This window comes from Bos indicus, chromosome 8, assembly GCF_029378745.1.
Source record: "Bos indicus isolate NIAB-ARS_2022 breed Sahiwal x Tharparkar chromosome 8, NIAB-ARS_B.indTharparkar_mat_pri_1.0, whole genome shotgun sequence".
In the NCBI taxonomy this organism is placed as follows: Eukaryota; Metazoa; Chordata; class Mammalia; order Artiodactyla; family Bovidae; genus Bos; species Bos indicus.
In genome coordinates, this window is record NC_091767.1 from 65,492,309 (window position 1) to 65,508,418 (window position 16,110).

At 40.3% G+C, this 16,110-nt stretch overlaps 1 protein-coding gene across 5 annotated transcripts in view; it reads left to right on the plus strand.

Moving 5' to 3' along the window:
• Positions 1-5,614: 5,614 nt before the first annotated feature.
• LOC109563088 (testis-expressed protein 10-like) overlaps positions 5,615-16,110 on the plus strand; it is a 48,400-nt gene continuing 37,904 nt past the window's right edge. For 2 of the 5 annotated variants that reach the window (XR_011568122.1, XM_070794845.1), the window contains exons 1-3: positions 5,625-5,984; positions 9,674-9,856; positions 15,291-15,529. Coding sequence is in view for 4 of the 5 variants with exons in the window: in XM_070794845.1 (XP_070650946.1) it covers positions 15,361-15,529 (169 nt within the window). In the remaining variant the exon portion in view is untranslated. Of the gene's footprint in view, positions 5,985-9,673; positions 9,857-15,290; positions 15,530-16,110 lie in introns of all 5 variants that reach the window. The other 3 variants (XM_070794846.1, XM_070794847.1, XM_070794843.1) reach the window with 3 other exon arrangements.

A 16,110-nucleotide genomic window follows, 5' to 3' on the forward strand; every position in this document is an offset into this window, starting at 1 on the left:
ACCCCATTTCTGCTTTGTCAGGTATCTCCCTGCTGGGCTCTCAGTGACAAGAGAAGAGTGAGACTAGAAAAATACAGAAGGAAGAGACTTTCTTATTCCTATTTGTCCTGCATTCCTGTCAACATCACTGCAGTATTTGGTCTTCACCCAGTGGCAACTAGCTTCAGAATAGCATCCCAATTTGCAGTTTTCCCAATACTTGAAAAACAGCCCTATCACACCACCACAGAGATACCAGGTAGTTGGCACCATGGCCCTCTCTGTGGGTCTGACCTCCAGTTCATTGGGCTCCATGTCCACTCTTGTAAATTTCAATAATCCCCACTATCTCCCTCTCTTTTCCCCATCCCTTGGTGTGGTAACTCTTTCCTGTAGTTATTCTCCTAGGATATCTCAGATTCTCTTTCTGCCTTTTAATTTCTTTAGTACTTGGTTAACAGTTCTTTATATTAAATTCTCTCTCTTAAAGTAACTAACATGATTTTTGTTTCCTGACTGGACCCTGAATGATGCTGTTGAATTTTTAAATCTTTTCTTTTGGATTTTTTGCATGTTATGGCATGCTTTTGTTGTTAGGAATTTTCCAGAGGCCAATCCACTTCCCTCCACCCCTTAAAGAGCTCATCAGTTGTCCTAACAGCGATCATTATCTAACCCATCTTTTTCTACTGATTTTGTTTAAAATATTTTTGATATATAGACCTTAACCATTTTTATGTCCAATTTATCAATGGTTTTTTTTTTTTTGGTCACTTTTTTCCTTTGCTTTTATGCTTTGAGAAGTCCTTTCCACCTAGAGATCAGAAAAAATAACAAGTGGTTTTTCTTTCTGCACTATTGTTGCCTCAGTTTTTGAGGTTTCAAAAAGTTGAGAACCACTATAAGAATGTATTTTGCTTTGTCAATGAATATACATATACAGGTTTATATAAAACTGAAACAAAAATTATATCATAAAACCATGTTTGAGGTGGAAGATTTTACTACTTACAGAATATCCTTCACATTTCTCAGCTCCTATACAGTTAGCAGCAGTCTGAATTCTAGCCAAAGGGATGTATATCAGAAACACTATATGCAACTTCCAAGAAGTGTCCTTAAATGGAAGGACCATGTCCTTCTTGTTCCTTTACCTTAACTTGCTGACTGAAATATGAGTGTGATGGCTGGAGCTAAAACAGCCATCTTGAACCATGAGGTGACCTTGAGTCTGATGAAACAACAGACAAGTGGCCTGAGTGTTTGAGGGATTGCTGGTACAGAGCCACCTGAAGACTGGACTGCCTACATCTTGACTTTAATGCCAGGAATTAGCAATTATACTTTAATGTGAAAAAGTAAATCATCATCTTGTGTTTTACTGTTACTTCCATCAAACTTAATTTTCACAAATAGATCTTCTGTAGAGTTTATGCCAATTTATGTTTCCACCAACAATATATGAGAGTGCTGCTTCTCTACAGTGTCAACAATAGATGTGGTGTCAAAATCTGGATTTTGGGACTTCCCTGGTGGCTCAATGATAAAGAATCTGGCTGCCAGTGCAGAAGACATGTGTTCAATCCCAGACCTGGGAAGATCCCACATGCCATGAAGCAACAAATTCTGTGCACCACAACTATTGAGCCTGTGCTCAGAGCCTGGGAACAGCAACTACTGAGCCCACGTACTATAGCTACTGAAGGCCATGTGCCCTAGAGCCTATGTTCTGCAACAAGAGACTAAGTTCTAAAGTTCAGTTGCTTAGTCATGTCCTGACTCTGTGACCCCATGGACTGCAGCGCGCCAGGCTTCCCTCTCCATCACCAACTCCCAGAGCTTGCTCAAACTCATGTCCATCAAGTTGGTGATGTCACCCAACCATCTCATCCTCTGTCATCCCCTTCTCCTCCTGCCTTCAATCTTTCCCAGCATCAGGGTCTTTTCAAATGAATCAGTTCTTCGAATCAGGTGGAGCTTCAGCTTTAGCATCAGTCCTTCCAATGAATATTCAGGACTGATTTCCTTTAAGATTGACTGGTTTGATCTCCTTGCAGTCCAAGGGACTCTCAAGAGTCTTTTCCAACACCACAGTTCAAAAGCATCAATTCTTTGGTGCTCAGCTTTCTTTATGGTCCAATTCACACATTCATACATGACTACTGGAAAAAGCATAGCTTTGACTAGACAGATCTTTGTTGGCAAAGTAATGCCTCTGCTTTTTAATATGCTGTCTAGGTTGGTCATAGCTTTTCTTCCAAGGAGTAAGAATCTTTTAATTTCATGGCCGCAGTCACCATCTGCAATGATTTTGAAGCCCTCCAAAATAAAGTCTGCCACTGTTTCCACTGTTTCCTATCTATTTGCAATGAAGTGATGGGAGTGGATACCATGATTTTAGTTTCCTGAATATTGAGTTTTAAACCAGCAAGAGAAGCCACTGCAATGAGAAGCCCACACACTGCAACTAGAGAGTAACCTCTGCTCACCACAACTAAAGAAAAGCCCACACAGCAACGAAGACCCAGCACAGCCCAAAATTGTTCTTTAAAAATTAATTTTAAAAGAAGTTTGGATTTTGATAAGCTTAAAAGTGGGGGGAAGAAAATCTTATTTTTAATTTATATTTCTCTTTTTGTGAATTAGGCTGGATATCTTTTATGTAATGATGATATTTATTTCTTTTCCTGTAAACTGGCTGAAAATAAATAATTTTCTGTCAGGTACTTGATTCCCCCCCCGCCATTTCTAGGAATTCTTTATATATTAAGAAAATTAATCATTTACCTGTGATATGAGTTGCAATTTTTTTTCAGAATTTGTCTTCTGATTTCTTTCTCTCTCTATCTCTCTCTCCCTCTCTCTCTCTCTCTTTTTTGTTTTTTCGGTCATAAAGAAGATTTCTAAAGGTTTTGGGAGAAGCCTGTAATCAAATTTTAAAAGCTTTCCCCTGGTATTTAAGTTCTAGAAGAAATCCAAAGTTGTAAATGATACACTCATTTTGTTTGCTGGGACTTTTATGGATTTGAGCTTTAAATTTACATCTTTGAATGTAATACATGAAATATGAGCCCAACGTTATGTTTTATTAAGTGGCTGGCTCCAAAGATAAATTTTTTTTTAATTTATAAACTCTCATGTTTATTTGGTTCTATTTCTAGATTTTGTATTTTGGCCCACTGGTTTGTCTATTCATATGCCAAAACTATGTTTGAATCACTGAGGTTTTATATTTCCATATCCAATAAAGTTGGTCCTCCTCATTGCTTTCCTTTAAAAAAAATTGTTGGCTATCCTTACTTGTTTAATTTTTCATATAAAAATTTTAATCAGTTTGTGTAGGTCTAGAAAAAAACCCTGGTGACATATTTATTGGGATCTCATTCAATTTACCAATTAATTTAGGGACAACAGGTATATTTAGGAAGTTAAATATTCTAATCAAATTTTTTGTTAGTTCTAGGAATTTTATAGGTTTTGATTGCTATTGCAAAAGGTGCCTCCTTTTCTATCCTGTTATCTAACTGGTTATTGTTAGTGTATGTGAAGTCTATTGATTTCTGAGTGTTAATTTTATACTGACTCACGGAGAAGGAAATGGCAACCCACTCCAGTGTTCTTGCCTGGAGAATCCCAGGGACGGGGGAGCCTGGTGGGCTGCCGTCTATGGGATCGCAGAGAGTCGGACACGACTGAAGTGACTTAGCAGCGGCAGCAGCAGCACCCTTTTAAAATTCTCTTATTGTTTTTAGTAGCCTTTCAGTTGATATTTTTTAGGCATACAATTACATCTAGAAATGTAGATGATTTTACATCTTCATTTTCAATTCTTGTGTCTTGGACAGATTTTGTAGTGTAACAGTGGTTGTACTCCTGGCTCCAGTATTTTCCCTCCTTCCTTTTATCCAAGCTTGGATCAGCAGCCTTTCTCACCTTTCTGTGTTAGTCAATATCCTCTGAATAAAGTCCTTTTAATTTAAAGTCAGAACTGGTTCCTTTATCCAAGAAACTTGACTAAAAGTTTTCATTTTGCACAAACACTGTCCAATGACACATCATCAACAGGAAAATCTGTTGCCATTTATTGAAGCCTTGCTGTGTGCCAGGCAGTGTATCGAGTCATTTGCATATACTGTATCGATCAATTCCTAGAGAATGCACTTTTCCAGTCCCTGATCACTGTAGCACATTTGAACTCATCCTTTTCACATTTCTTCAGAGAGTCTCTGGTTTTGTGTTAGCAGTAAACCTGAAATGTAAGAGGCAGGTTAACATGCTTACGCTTTTATTATTTGTTTTGACATTATAAAAGCTTCCCTGGTGGCTCAGATCATAAAGAATCTGCCTGCAATGCAAGAGACCTGGGTACAATCCCTGGGTTGGGAAGATCCCCTGGAGAATGGAACCGCTTACCCATTCCAGTATTCTTGCCTGGACAAATCTGTGGACAGAGGAGCCTGCCAGGCTACAGTCCATGGGATCACAATTAGTTGGACACAACTGAACAATTAACACGACTTTATAAAATCAAGTTTATTAGAGTAATAGAGCTTCAATTTTTTTTTAAGCAATGGTACACTATTTCCAACGCAAATATTAACTGGAAGCCCAGTATACAGAACAAAGAAGATGCAAAGTTTAGGTAGATGTTGCGGTAATAGGTTAGAATTTTGAGATGCTTCTGAGCATAGTCAAAGAAAGCAAAGATGTTCAGAAATATAAGCCATTTCTGGACACAGATTTTGCTGAGTGTTAAAGGTTGAATTGTGTCCCTTTGAAAAGACATGTTGAAGTCCTAACCCCTACTACCTCAGGTAACTTTATTTGGAAATAACAGTCTTCACAGAAGTAATCAAGTTAAAATGAGGTCATTAGGGACGCCCTAAATGACGTGTGTCCTTATAAATAGGAAATTTGGGCACAGACACACAAGAAAGGAAGATATTGTGAAGACAGAGAGAATGTCATTTACAAGTGAAGAAACATGTAAAGCTTAAACTTGGAGAGAGGCATGGACCAGATTCTTCCACTGAGCTCCCAGACATCACTGCTCTTAATCCCTATCCAGCAAACTGAGGCTCACTCCTTATTCGCTTTACTAAGTCTTATAACCTGGTAAACTGGAGAAACAAATTTAAATCAAGTTCTAAAATTCATATCTGGGGCCCCACGCCTCCTGCAATCTTTGGCAAGGCTATCTTTCAAAGACGCATTGTCTTTGCTTTCCCACTTCCTTTCTAGGCATTCAACTTTCTTAAATTCTCTGGGCCCACTTGATTTCAGCAGCAGGAACCCTACCTAGGGCTGAGAAACTAAATATTAGAGAAAATCCTCAACTAAGACTTTCGGACTCCAGGTGCTAGGTCAGTATTTTGCCCTCTTGTCAACTAATTCTTAATTGCTCCATCCAGGTTCAAGTTCCCAGGAATACTAGGGTTCTTGCAGTCCCAAACTTTCCTCTTTTTCAATTCAGTTCAACTTATACTCTTATTTGAATGTGGCTCCAGGTCTGAAGAACAGTGCTCTAGCAGGGAGAGAAGACGCCAGCCTTCAATTAGCTGTGACCAGGGCGACACCCATCAGTAAATGCACGCCAGGGAACTTCAGGGAGGGCCAAGCTTTGTCCTTGGATCCTGCGCTCTGCGATCTCGGATTCCGGGAGCGCGGGGAGGTTTCGGCGCGGGCCCCCTCCTCCTGGGGGCGGGGCCTCCCGCTCCCGCTCCCGCTCCCGCTCCCGCTCCCGCTCCCGCTCCCGCTCCCGCTCCCGCTCCCGCTTCCCGGCTGAGCGCGGCTGCGGGCCGTGGTCGCGTGAGCTCGGCGCAGCGGAGGAGGGGCCCTGACTTCCGGGCGGCGGAAGGAGACAGACCGTGTGAGGAAGAGGCGATTTGAAAACACCATTCGGGAGCAAGAGGATGAGTCCCGTGGAGCACGCCGTTGCCCACTGGGCTCTTCCACGCACGTTCTTCCCCTCTGCCTCCGCGCCCGGGTCCCGGCCGGGCCCGCAGGTGAGCGACCGCCGCCGGTCGGGCCGGGCCCTCCCGGGGTGCGGGAAGGCGCGCGGGACCGTTGCCCCTCGGTCCGCGGCCAGGAGAGTAGGGCGGGCTGGGGTCAGTCTGCGTCCCCCGGGGGCCGGGTCGTGGCGCTCCGGCAGAGCAGGGCCTGGGTGCGGAGAGGGGCAGCGCGGGGGCGGGGCGGCCCGCGGGCATTTGAAGCCTTTCAAGGGACTGGGCGGGTTCGCGCGGTTTCGGGTCTAGGAGACTTTTAGGCCGGTGTGCGTTGATTGGGCCCCGCTTCCTGGACTGTGGTCCGGACCGCCGTCCCCGGTGGGAGAAGGAACGATCAGTTCAGTTCAGTCGCTCAGTCGTGTCCGACTCTTTGCGACCCCATGAATCGCAGCACGCCAGGCCTCCCTGTCCATCACCAACTCCCGAAGTTCACTCAGACTCACGTCCATCGAGTCAGTGAAAACCACGAGGTCTTCACTTATGGGATGCGGGACCAAAGTCTGGGGTTGAGGATGCGCAGTCATCTCTTAATCGGCCCTCTCAGTTCGGGTGTGGAGTAAGCAACTGAGCAGGTTCGGACCATCGGGCATCTCGGGTGGCCCTGGTCTGGGATATTTGTTCTTTGGAAAGTCAGGTGTCTCCGATTGGCCCCTAGGTAGAGTTTGGAGGAACTCGTGAGCCTAAAGGGTTGGAGAGGAAATTACCAAAGGCCGAGTACAATGTGACTTCTTGACTTTTTTTTTTTTTTGGCGGGTGGAAAGAAGTTGGAAATTAGGGGAGGGTAGTGAGGTGGCAGACAAACTAGCTGAGATTCGGTTCGGTCGAAATCCTGATAGACTAGACTCTCCCTTTTGTTGAAATTAGAAAGCCTGTAGTTGGAGCATATGAAATTCATCTTGAAAACTTTTGAGGCTCACCTGCTTCAAGTGATGTGAGAGCTCAGTCCCTGAGGTTGGTGTTCCTACCATCTATTCGATACCAGCTACTGTAAAAATGGCTTGTGTTAGTTTCTCAGTCGTATCCGACTCTTTGTGACCCCATGGACTCTTGCATACGCTCTCCAAGGGATTTTCCAGGCGAGAATACTGAAGTGGGTTGCCATTTCCTTCTCCAGGGATCTTGCTCACCCAGGGATCGAACCGGGTCTCCTGCATTGCAGGCAGATTTACTTTCTGAGCCACCAGGGAGGCCGTTTGGTTTGCTGTATTATGAAAATCTTGATTTTAAGCGAAAATAACAGTTGCTGTAGAACTTTGAGTTCCTAGTATAAAAATGTTCCCTGTGTACCATAATAATAATCTTAATAGCTTGAAAAGTCAAGGAGGGGTGGTTAGTCCTGTTAGCTTTCCTAACAGAGGGAGAACAGATACTAAGTGGTGGGTAATGCTTGTACATGTGTGTTGGACCCTGATCAGCTAGTTAGTGGCTAAAGATAGCACAGAGAATTAAGGGGTGGAGGGTGAATTGATTCGATTTTTCTGAATATCTTGTTCTACTTGTTTTCTTCTCTGGTACTAGATAATAATTGTAGCGAAAGCTCACAAACTGTGCTTGCATATTTCAGAGAGGCCAAGTGAGTATTAGGGCCTTCTTTGTAGTTTTTACTTACTCATATTTTAGACCAGAATAACTGGAGGTGTGGGTGGTCTGAAAGTTTGGTATTGGGGTAAATGAAATAAGGCAAGCCATTTTGCCACCCCTCCCCCAGTTCTCACTAGGACTGCAGTATATGTAACATAAAGTTGGTTTTAAGGAGTTCAGTCTTATTTATGAAACCCTCTTCAAGTCATTAGTAAAGGCTGACACATCTTTAAAATGGTTTTAGCACTACCTTCCTTGCATGGTCTTGTGAGAACTGAAGGCTTTTGTATATCTGCTATTATGCTTGGTATGTACTGGTCATGAGACTAAGAAAATACACATGTTTGTGCTTATAGCATATCTGTTTACCGTGCCAGGCACAGTTCTGAGTATTTTACACACGAGCTCATTTGCTCCTCATTCATCTTACCTAGTAACAACTGTATGAGGTAAGCATTATTATTAGCCCCATTTTGTAAATAAAAACTGAGATACAGTGATTTAACTATGGCTATAAAGTGCAAGAGTCTGGATAAGAGCTAGTTGCTCTCTTGCATCTGCTCTTAACCTATGTAGCCAAACCCTACATGATAGGGCTCTAATGTGTTAAAACCTTGTAACCATGTGAATTTGAATGTAATGTCATAGGTGATTGGCTTCTGGATTCCTTAAACTTCAAGTTTCTGGTCTTGCACCAGCCATTTTATTAATTTTAATGCAAAGCTTCATTTTGCTCAAATTTCTTGAACTCCCACGTGTAGCATTGTGACTTAAAAAAAAGTAGCTAGGCATAGGATAATTATGATAGATCAGGAGAAGTTTTATTTATTCCAGAGACACCTACTCTGGTGGGAATACAGTGCAAGGTAGGGTTCATTATTTTTGTGTGGAAAAGGCTTCAAGAAGGGCTGAGCTAGTTCCAGGTATAGAAGGCTATTTTTTAAAATAGAGGTTAGTTGATGGGAAGATAAAGCTGTAGAGGAAGTTAGGAAGGATGGCTGATCTGTCAAACCCAGGTGTTTTTACTGTAAGCAAGTAAAAGGAGCAGCTGAAAGCTTGTGAGCCTTGATCAGATCTGTGTTTAGAAAGAGCCCTCTGGTGATTACCAAATGGACCATGAGGTGGACACTGGTGACAAGGCAGGAATACTAGTGGGGAAGCTTGAACAGTCTTGGGTTGAAATAAAGGATTTAAGCAGGGGCTGGGAATGGGTATAATGCACAGATCAAAGATTTTGTGTGTAAGTGGGATAATCTGTGTGTAAATTGAAAGAATGTGATGGAGAAAGAGAAGTGCAGTTCGACAGGGTTATACCTGAGTTATTTATTATAATAGTGGCCTAGCTGGTCTTTGTTCCTTAGCCCTCTGTTACACTGTATTTCCTTTTATATTTTTTTTCCCTCCTTTTTTTGTTTCCGGTTTATATCTAGTCTGAACTTTTCCTGGTGTTCAGAATGCTAGTACTTTCATTTTTGCCTATTACCAAGCGTATCCCCTATTCTTCATCTTTACTGTTTTCCTTGCTCATGAAATGCCCAGTGACTGTCCTTGCTGCATATCTGAATCGTCCCCATTTTCAGGCACCCAGCTTAGGTTCATGAAACTTTTCCTAGCTATTACAGGCTGCATTCAGTAATAACATTGGTTTAGACTTTGTTTTGCTAGAGTTTCTTGGGGGTTTCTGGGGGCCAGGAGCTTCCCAGTAGGTGCAAGGTATACTTTTAGCAACTCTGTGCTACCTCCCTCTTGTCCTATGAAAACAAAAAATTTTCAGAAGTTGTTTTCCTTTTTTATTGAAGTATAAATGTATTAATTGAAGTATACACAAGTTTTCTACTTAGCACATCGCTCAACCCAAGATTCCTATTTAGAACATTGCTTGACAAAAGGTTCCGTAGCCAGAAATATCTTAAGTAAACTGAGGCTTTTTTTTTTTCTTTTTTACTTTATAAAGGTATTTTCCATTTAATATCTTGATGCATTGGCATGGTTATTGTTGATCTTGACAATGTTAGAGTAATTTAAAGGTTAGAAAATACCTTGTTTATTCTCTTATAATTTATCTTTGGTCTGTATTCATTGTTTTTAAATTAATTCTTTCATCATAGGACTCAAGAATGACCAAAAAAAGAAAACGCCAAGATGATTTTCAGAAAGTAAAACTAAAAGTTGGTAAGAAGAGCCCAAGTCAGAAAATGCTACTCTTACAAACTTTAAAAGGAAGACTATACATCTGCCTGAGCAGCTGAAAGAGGATGTAACACTTCCAACAAACAATAGAAAACATAAAGGTAAATCATAAACATTTTTTTGATAAGATAGGATTATCCTTGAAGTCATCTAGAATGGTGTACTTTTATGGAAAGTTATTTTAACTCTTAGGGTTTATTAATGGCTGAAGATTGGAGTTTATCTATTTTTCAGAGGCGATGCTGCCACTACAACTTTCCCACTTCCTCCAGAAAGACTTGCTCCGCTAAAGTCAAAGTGATTTCTCCCTTGTATATTCATTTAATAATTTGTCATCTGGAAGTAATTTTTATATCTTTTTGATGTGTCAAGTTTCTGATGTGACAGGTCTTCAGCTGTTTTTATAGCTCATTAAGATAGGACCCTGTCTTACCCATTTTTGAACCTTTACAATGCATAGCTATTCCAGATTCATAGTAAATGTGAAATTAATTGAAATTTAAGCAGTAGTATTGCTTAAAAATGTAACAGCTTTATTGAAATGTAATTTGCACATAATAAAATTTATTATTTAAAGTGGACAATTCAGTGGGTTTTAATATATTTACATTGTTAGGCTGCTATCACAGTAATCTAGTTTTAAAACAATTTTGTCACTTTAGAAAGAACCCTTCCACCTATTAGAAGTTGCTCCCCATTTCTTCCCCCCACTAGACAGCCACTAAGCTGTCAGTAAAGATTTGCTTATTCTGGACTCTCCATATAAATGGAATCATGAAATGTGGTCTGTTGTTACTGGTCTTTCACTTAGCATGTTTTTGAGGTTCATCCATCTTACAGCACATATCAGAACAATACTTCATACCTTTGTATTGTCAAATAGTATTCCAGTGCAGAGCTTTGTCATATTTTTTCACTCAACAGTTAAGTACATTCACATTTTTCACGTTACCAAACTGAAACTCAGTACACATTAAATAACACCTTCCTTCCTCTTCTCCCCCAGGTACTGGGAACTGCTATTGCATTTTTCTTCCTTTATTAATTTGACTGTTTTAGGTACCACATTTCAGTAGAAACTTAAATATTGTTTTGTGTCTGGCTTACCTTCACTTAGCGTGGTATCTTTAATGTTTGTTCATGTTGTGGCACTACTAGCATTTCATTCCCTTTTTTTTTTAATGGAGTTTATTTTTTAGAGCAATTTTAGATTCATAGTAAAATTGAACAGAAAGTATGGGTCCTCATATACTCGACTCCTTCCCCTGTGGACGCATAGCCTCCCTCACTGGCAGCATCCCACACCAGAGCTGTATATTTGTTGTAAAATACGAACTTGACACATCATTTATACTCAGAGTCTTTGGTTTGTGTTAGGGTTCAGTCTTGGCATTGTACAGTCTGAGTTTTGTGTAAGACAACGGTGTCATACGTGGTGTTTTCACTGTCCTAGAAGCAAGTTGCCCTCAAATATGCAAGCTCTGCATCTATGGATTCAGAAAACCACAATTCATAAACATGATACACCATCTGCACTTGGTTGAATACGTGGATGCAGAACGGTCTGGAGGGCTAACAGTATTCTTCACCACCATGCATTCACAGTTTAAAAGAACATGCCAGTTTCACTTAAAATTCTTCCTAATGAAGTGGTAAAAGTTACTGATCTTATTAAGTCACAATCCTTGAAAACACATATTTTTAATATTCTGTGTGGTGAAATGGGAAGTGTGCCTGAAGTGTTTTGTCTGCATACCAAAGAATGATGGTTGTCTCAAGGAAGTGCACTTGTCATTCTGTTTGTATTTTCTGTGATGGACAATTCAGACTTGGGTATTTGCAGATATTTTCTCAGAAATGAATAAAGTAAGCCTATCAGTTCCAGGAAAATAGTGTCTGTGCTAGAGATAAAATTTGAACTTTCAAGCAAAAATTAATATTTTGGGAGAACTTGTATCCACCATCTGAGTTTTATCTGTATATCCTACTTTTTTGCTCTTCATTTTTTTCATCTCTCTTCATTAGGCTTATTTAGAAGCTGCTGTTGGAGAAGGAAATGGCAACCCACTCCAGTGTTCTTGCCTGGAGAATCCCAGGGATGGGGGAGCCTGGTGAGCTGCCGTCTATGGAGTCGCACAGAGTCGGACACGACTGAAGCGACTTAGCAGCAGCAGAGGGTTTACACACACACACAAAATACATATATATATAATGAAGGAAAATATATGTATCCTCCTTTATTTCCAAGGACTATTTTAACAGAGCACAGTACTTGGGTTTGGCAGTTTTCTTGTTTGAGCATACTGACAGTAACACTTCGCTCTCTTGATTTCCACTGCCGTTAGGAAGTCAGCTATGAGTCCGAACTATTGCTAATTTATAAAAGTTACTCCCTCCCCCCATAAGACTTTTCTCCTTGTCTTTTATTTTCTGCAGTTTGACAATGATGTATCCAGGTGTGGTTTTCTTTTTTATTGATTTTCCTTGGAATTCAGTGAGCTGCTTAAATCTGAGATCTTGAATGAAGTGTCTAAACACATCTGAAAAAATCTCATCTTTAAAAAAAAATTAGTGCCGTTTTTCTCCTTCCTTTTAGAGTCTAATTGAATGTGTATAAGACCCACTTCCTGATTTTTCTGTTTCTCTTTATCTCATTCAAACATATATTTGTTGAATTTGTTTTGTTTTTATTTTTCAGTTCTAGAGTTTCTGTCCAGTTATTCAGCACTGTTTGTGGAAAAGACTATTGTTTCTATTTTGGATTGCTTCTGCTCCTTTGTCTAAAATCATCAGTTGACTGTACTTGCAGGCCTGTCTTGGGGTTCTTGCATTAACCTATGTTTGTCTGTCCGTTCACCAGTACCATACTGTCTTGAGTACTGTAGTACAGTCAGTCTTGAAATGGAGTGGTGTGAGTCCCCAACACTGTTCCGCTTCAGTCTCATATGGGGTAGTCTAGTGTTTGCCTTTGTGTATAAACTTCAGGAATCAGTTTGTTGATAACTCTAAAGCTGGGGTTTTGATTAGAATTGTGTTGAATCTATAGATCTAGTTGGGAAAAACTGTTGTGTTAACTAGTTTTTGCATAACTGGGACTGTTTTATTTAAGAGCTCTTTTTACTTCCAGTTCACCTTACTCTGGAAGGGAAAGCCCTTAAGGGTCCAGCTTGAAGTGGGGATAATATACCAGAGTCCCCTTGTTTGTCCGGCTCTGGGGTTTGACTTTTCCCTGTGAGGCTTCTGAAAGGTTACTTCAGTTTTCCAGCCTTTTCGTTGGAATTGGCAGCAGCCCTTGGAACTTGAGTGTTATGGTCTTGCTTTATTTTGGGGACCCAGCAGTTGATCATCATCTTGTTATCTCTTGAATGCTTTTGAGTTGTTAAAAACTATTTCATCCAGCTTTTAAAGTTATTTTCAGGAAGGGAATCAGTTCTAATTTCCTCCTCTATCATTGCTGAAAATGATTTTCCCCAGTTTTCTGCCTCCCTCATAGAATTGGTGGTCAGTGTATTTAGACTTTAAAATTTTGTGTAAATTCTTGGAGGAGCAGGATGAATTCTCCCAACTTTTGGATGTCTGTTGACACCTTCCAGACAGTAATAGGTTATACTGCTTAAGATAAACTTAAGTAGATCTTCAAAAGCTCTACCTGTGGTGAAGAAATGTTGCAGTTGAGTTTTTGTGTGGTTCGTATAAAATGTGCCTTGGTTTTGGACACTGAACAGTTGGGCAAAGAACCTACCAGTAGTTTTGGGTTTGTAGTATATAGATTGCTAGTCATCTGTCCCAGTTTTCATTCATTCTTTCTCTTTGTGATAGAATTCCCAGTTTTTTGCTGGGCATTTGCTTTGCTGTGCTATGCTTACTCACTCATGTGCCGACCCTTTGCGACCCCATGGACTGTAGTTTGCCAGGCTCCTCTGTCCATGAGGATTCTCCAGGCAAGAATACTGGAGTGAGTTGCCATGCCCTTCTCCAGGGGATCTTTGCAACCCAGGGATGGAACCCAGGTTTCCACATTGCAGGCGCATTCTTTACTGGCTGAGGTACCAGGGAAACTCAAGAATACTGGAGTGGGTGGCCTATACCTTCTCCAGGGGATCTTCCCAACCCAGGAATCGAACTGGGGTCTCTTGCATTGCAGGCGGATTCTTTACCAGCTGAGCTAAAAGCTCACATACATGTATATGTTTAAGCAGACTTCAGATCCAGCTAATTTTATTCTTCCTGTATATCCCCCTTTCTCCTAGTCTGTACCAGCATTGTTTCTTGCGCTTGTCACGTCTTGGCCTGTGTTGCTCAAATAGACATACAGCTACTTCTTTGTTTAGAGTCTCATAACTGATTTTTTCTTTTTCATCAGCAGAAATGAAAGAACTTCTCAACCATGTTACTCCTGTGCTTGCAGAATTGATTTTAGTGTCCTTAGCTTTCAACTCTTTGTGATCTGGTTCCATTTGTCATTCTCAACCCTACATTTGATACCCCAATAACACCAAATATTAAAAAGGTCCCTTCCCTTGTATTTGTGGTGCGTTACTACTGTGTCCTTTCTCATGCCTAATCCAGGGTTAACTTTTTCTTTTAAAATAAGTTAGTTTCAGATATTTTTTTAGTTTAATCAACTTTCGTGTTTCTGAACATGGAAATAAATAGGTTCTGCTGTTGAATGCAGTGTAGCCTGGAATCTGCACTGTGTTTATATAGTGTTTATGTATCTAGTGGTTTATATCCTAAGTTGCAAATTTTGTTTTGTTAAGATAATCTATTAGAACCTTTTTTTGAAATTTCTATCACGCTTTGAAAGAAATGTGTTTTATATGGCTAGGAAAAAGTGATTTTAATATGCGAGTCATAAAATTAAGTTGTTTCAGAATCGGGCTTATCTAAACCATTCTCTTGTTTCACACATAAGGAAATTGTGGCCAGGAGAAATTTATGATTCTGTTAAGTCAAAATTAGTTAGAAGCAGAATCAAGGTCTATTGTGAGTTTCATCCTAATATAAATATCTGCTTAAAATCTTCAAGTGTGTTGAAGTTTTCAAGTGTTCTTATCCCCATATTACATATAGGATTACCAGTTCAAGGGCCTGTATTTTTTGTGTGAATAGCAACTTGGGTAATGAACTGAGCAGTATGCATTCTTAATTTATGCCTTAACAACTCTGATTCTGTAATGAATGGTTTACTTACAGTCGCTTTTATATACCTACCTTCTTGGCAATTCATTCTGGGAGGAATGAAGTGAAAGTGAAGTCACTTAGTGGTGTCCGACTCTTTGTGACCCCGTGGACTGTATGTAACTTGCCAGGCTCCTCCATCCATGGGATTTTCCAGATAAGAATACTGGAGTGGGTTGCCATTTCCTTCTCCAGGGGATCTTCCTAACCCAGGGATTGAACCCAGGTCTCCCGCATTGCAGGCAGACTCTTTACCCTTTGAGCTACCAGGGAATCTGGGAGGAATAGTTAAGTATTTAAGTGAAGCAGGCATGGTAGATACAACATGTAACAGTTATGTGTCTTTGTTTTTAGCATCAAGCATTGCACAATTCTCTCGAATAATGTAGATCATCTTTTACTGAATTTAACGCTGTCTGATATCATGGTCTCCCTGGCAAATGCCTCAACTTTGCAGAAGGATTCCAGTTGGATAGAAAGGATAAGGAAATTTGTAACAGAAACCCTTGAAGATGGCTCTAGGCTAAATAGTAAGCAGCTGAACAGATTGCTTGGAGTCTCCTGGAGGTTAATGCAGATACAGCCAAACAGAGGTAGGTGTTGATGCTTTGTCCAGAGGAACTCTTAATGCATGCTGTTAATATTTAGAGTCTAACTTTGAGTTCATAACTGTCAAACATTTCACATAGTCATTTATGTTCAAGCCATAAAAGGTAGCTAGCATAATCATGAAGGAATATCTCCTTGAACCCTGATGGCTGAGAAGACCCCTTTTTAAGTGGGTAGGTCCACTCTTAAGCTGATGGATAGGTTTTCTACTAGATTACATACTTGGAGTGAAAGGAGGCAAGTTTTATTAAGAGGAAGTGACATTGAGCCTAAGGATGAAGAAATACTCTTTTCTGATCTAATTTGACTAGAAATTGATCCTTATCTCTTTACCTTTCTTGTAACTTGAAGTTATGTTGCATTAAGTCAATTTTTAGTGTGACTTACTAATTCTTTTCATTCATAACAGAACTTTCCTGGTTGGTTCCTGGCTTATCTACCTTTCTAGTATTCTGTTTTTTGTTGTCCTTTCCTAGGTTTATTGTCTCTTAGGAAAATTTGTACTGCAATCGCTGGTTGGTTTGACTTTTGTATTAGGCCATTGATGTAGGATTTTGATGGTAGT